Here is a 1,532-nt window from a genome sequence, read left to right on the forward strand (position 1 = left end):
AAAAAGCATATAATGAATCCTTAATTTTCATGGCATGAATTGTTATCAGGGCTAGGTATTTTCCTATTCTTGACTGATTTGCTATATTTAAATTCTGTATTTTGACCTTATATAAAACACTTTATCCAGAAGGTTATGAGACTGGGGACATCCAAGTCAATGCTGAAGCCTTTTAAAGACTGAGCAGCAGAGTGGTACTTAACTGAATCCATACCAAGAACTTCTCTTCTTCCTTTGGAGAAATTGCAAATAAGACTTGGACCTTTAGGTTAAACAATCTTGAAATCACTGTTTGGTACAAATTTGCTATAATGCTTTAAAACTTGAAAAACTTATATTTTGGCATTTTTATAATCTTGTGATTTGTTTTCCTTTTAATTTCAGAGAACACTTTTTACAGTTGGCTAGAAGGTAATTGGAAATTTTTAAATAAATTTAAGTGATAAAATTTTTTTCTCATTCAAGAGATATGAAATTAATTTTGCATCTATAAGATTCACATGAAATTTTATTTCTAAATCACTGACTTTTTTAGGACTCTGTGTAGAAAAAAGAGCATTCTACAGACTCATATCTGGCCTACATGCAAGCATTAATGTGCATTTGAGTGCAAGATATCTTTTACAGGGTATGTGACATTTACTTTTATTTACTTTACCACACTTATTTTCAGGTATTCTTAAAATTTTCTTGCCATTTACTTGAATGGGAAAAGATTGACCTGATTGAATATTAAGCACTAAAAATCCATTCTTAAATGATAGTAATCAGGAATGTGGGAACTGTAAATACAATCGAAAAGTAAATACAGCATATTCTTAGCTCCCTTCACCTTCTTTTAGGAAGCTGCTCAAAATTGTACACATCTCTTTAGAAATAGTCTTTTGGTGTTTTTTTTGTGGGAAATGAAATATCTCCTAACAGCACAGTTTGTTATTTGTTAGATATTACTGTATCAGAACCTTTTCATTTGTGTGCCAGTGTCAGGCCTGGAGGTTTAATGGGTTAAAGCACTTCCTACTGCTCTTTATGCTTTATGGATGCTGTTGAAAATGAGACCTGGTTGATTTTCATCACTAACATATTTCTTCTGGAATTAAAGTATCTGTTACCTCCGTGGTCCCCAACCCCTACCCATCTGTGGCCTGTTAGGGACCGGGCAGCAGAGCTCCACTAGTCCCCCCTTCCTCCCACCCCATGCATGGAAAAATTGTCTTCCATGAAACTGAGGAAGGGGTGGGGGACTGCACAGCAGGAGGGAGGTGAGCGGTGGGTGAGCGAGTGAGCAGAAGCTTCATCTGTATTTACAGCCACTGCCCGTTGTTCGCCCACGAGTGCCACCCCCTTCATCTGTGGAAAAATTGTGTTCCATGAAACCGGTCCCTGGTACCAAAAAGGTTGGGGACTGCTATTTAGAAACAAAATATAGTGACTTTGATTTTAAATGGCACCTTATACTCATTAGTAATTTCAGAGTGTCATTTTTTAATCGTGTACTTTGGTTTTATGAATATGTTTATATTCAGAAATTT

General features: G+C 35.9%; 1 protein-coding gene across 1 annotated transcript in view; it reads left to right on the forward strand.

Annotated features, from left to right (window-relative positions):
• Positions 1 to 1,532, forward strand: part of ERO1L (ERO1-like (S. cerevisiae)) — a 50,628-nt gene that overhangs the window by 40,391 nt on the left and 8,705 nt on the right. Inside the window, exons 10-11 of the mRNA XM_012663745.1 lie at positions 385 to 411; positions 536 to 628. Of these exons, the coding sequence (XP_012519199.1) occupies positions 385 to 411; positions 536 to 628 (120 nt within the window). The remainder of the gene's footprint in view (positions 1 to 384; positions 412 to 535; positions 629 to 1,532) is intronic.

This window comes from Propithecus coquereli, unplaced genomic scaffold (genome assembly GCF_000956105.1).
Source record: "Propithecus coquereli isolate 6110/MARCELLA unplaced genomic scaffold, Pcoq_1.0 Scaffold83, whole genome shotgun sequence".
Classification (NCBI taxonomy): Eukaryota; Metazoa; Chordata; class Mammalia; order Primates; family Indriidae; genus Propithecus; species Propithecus coquereli.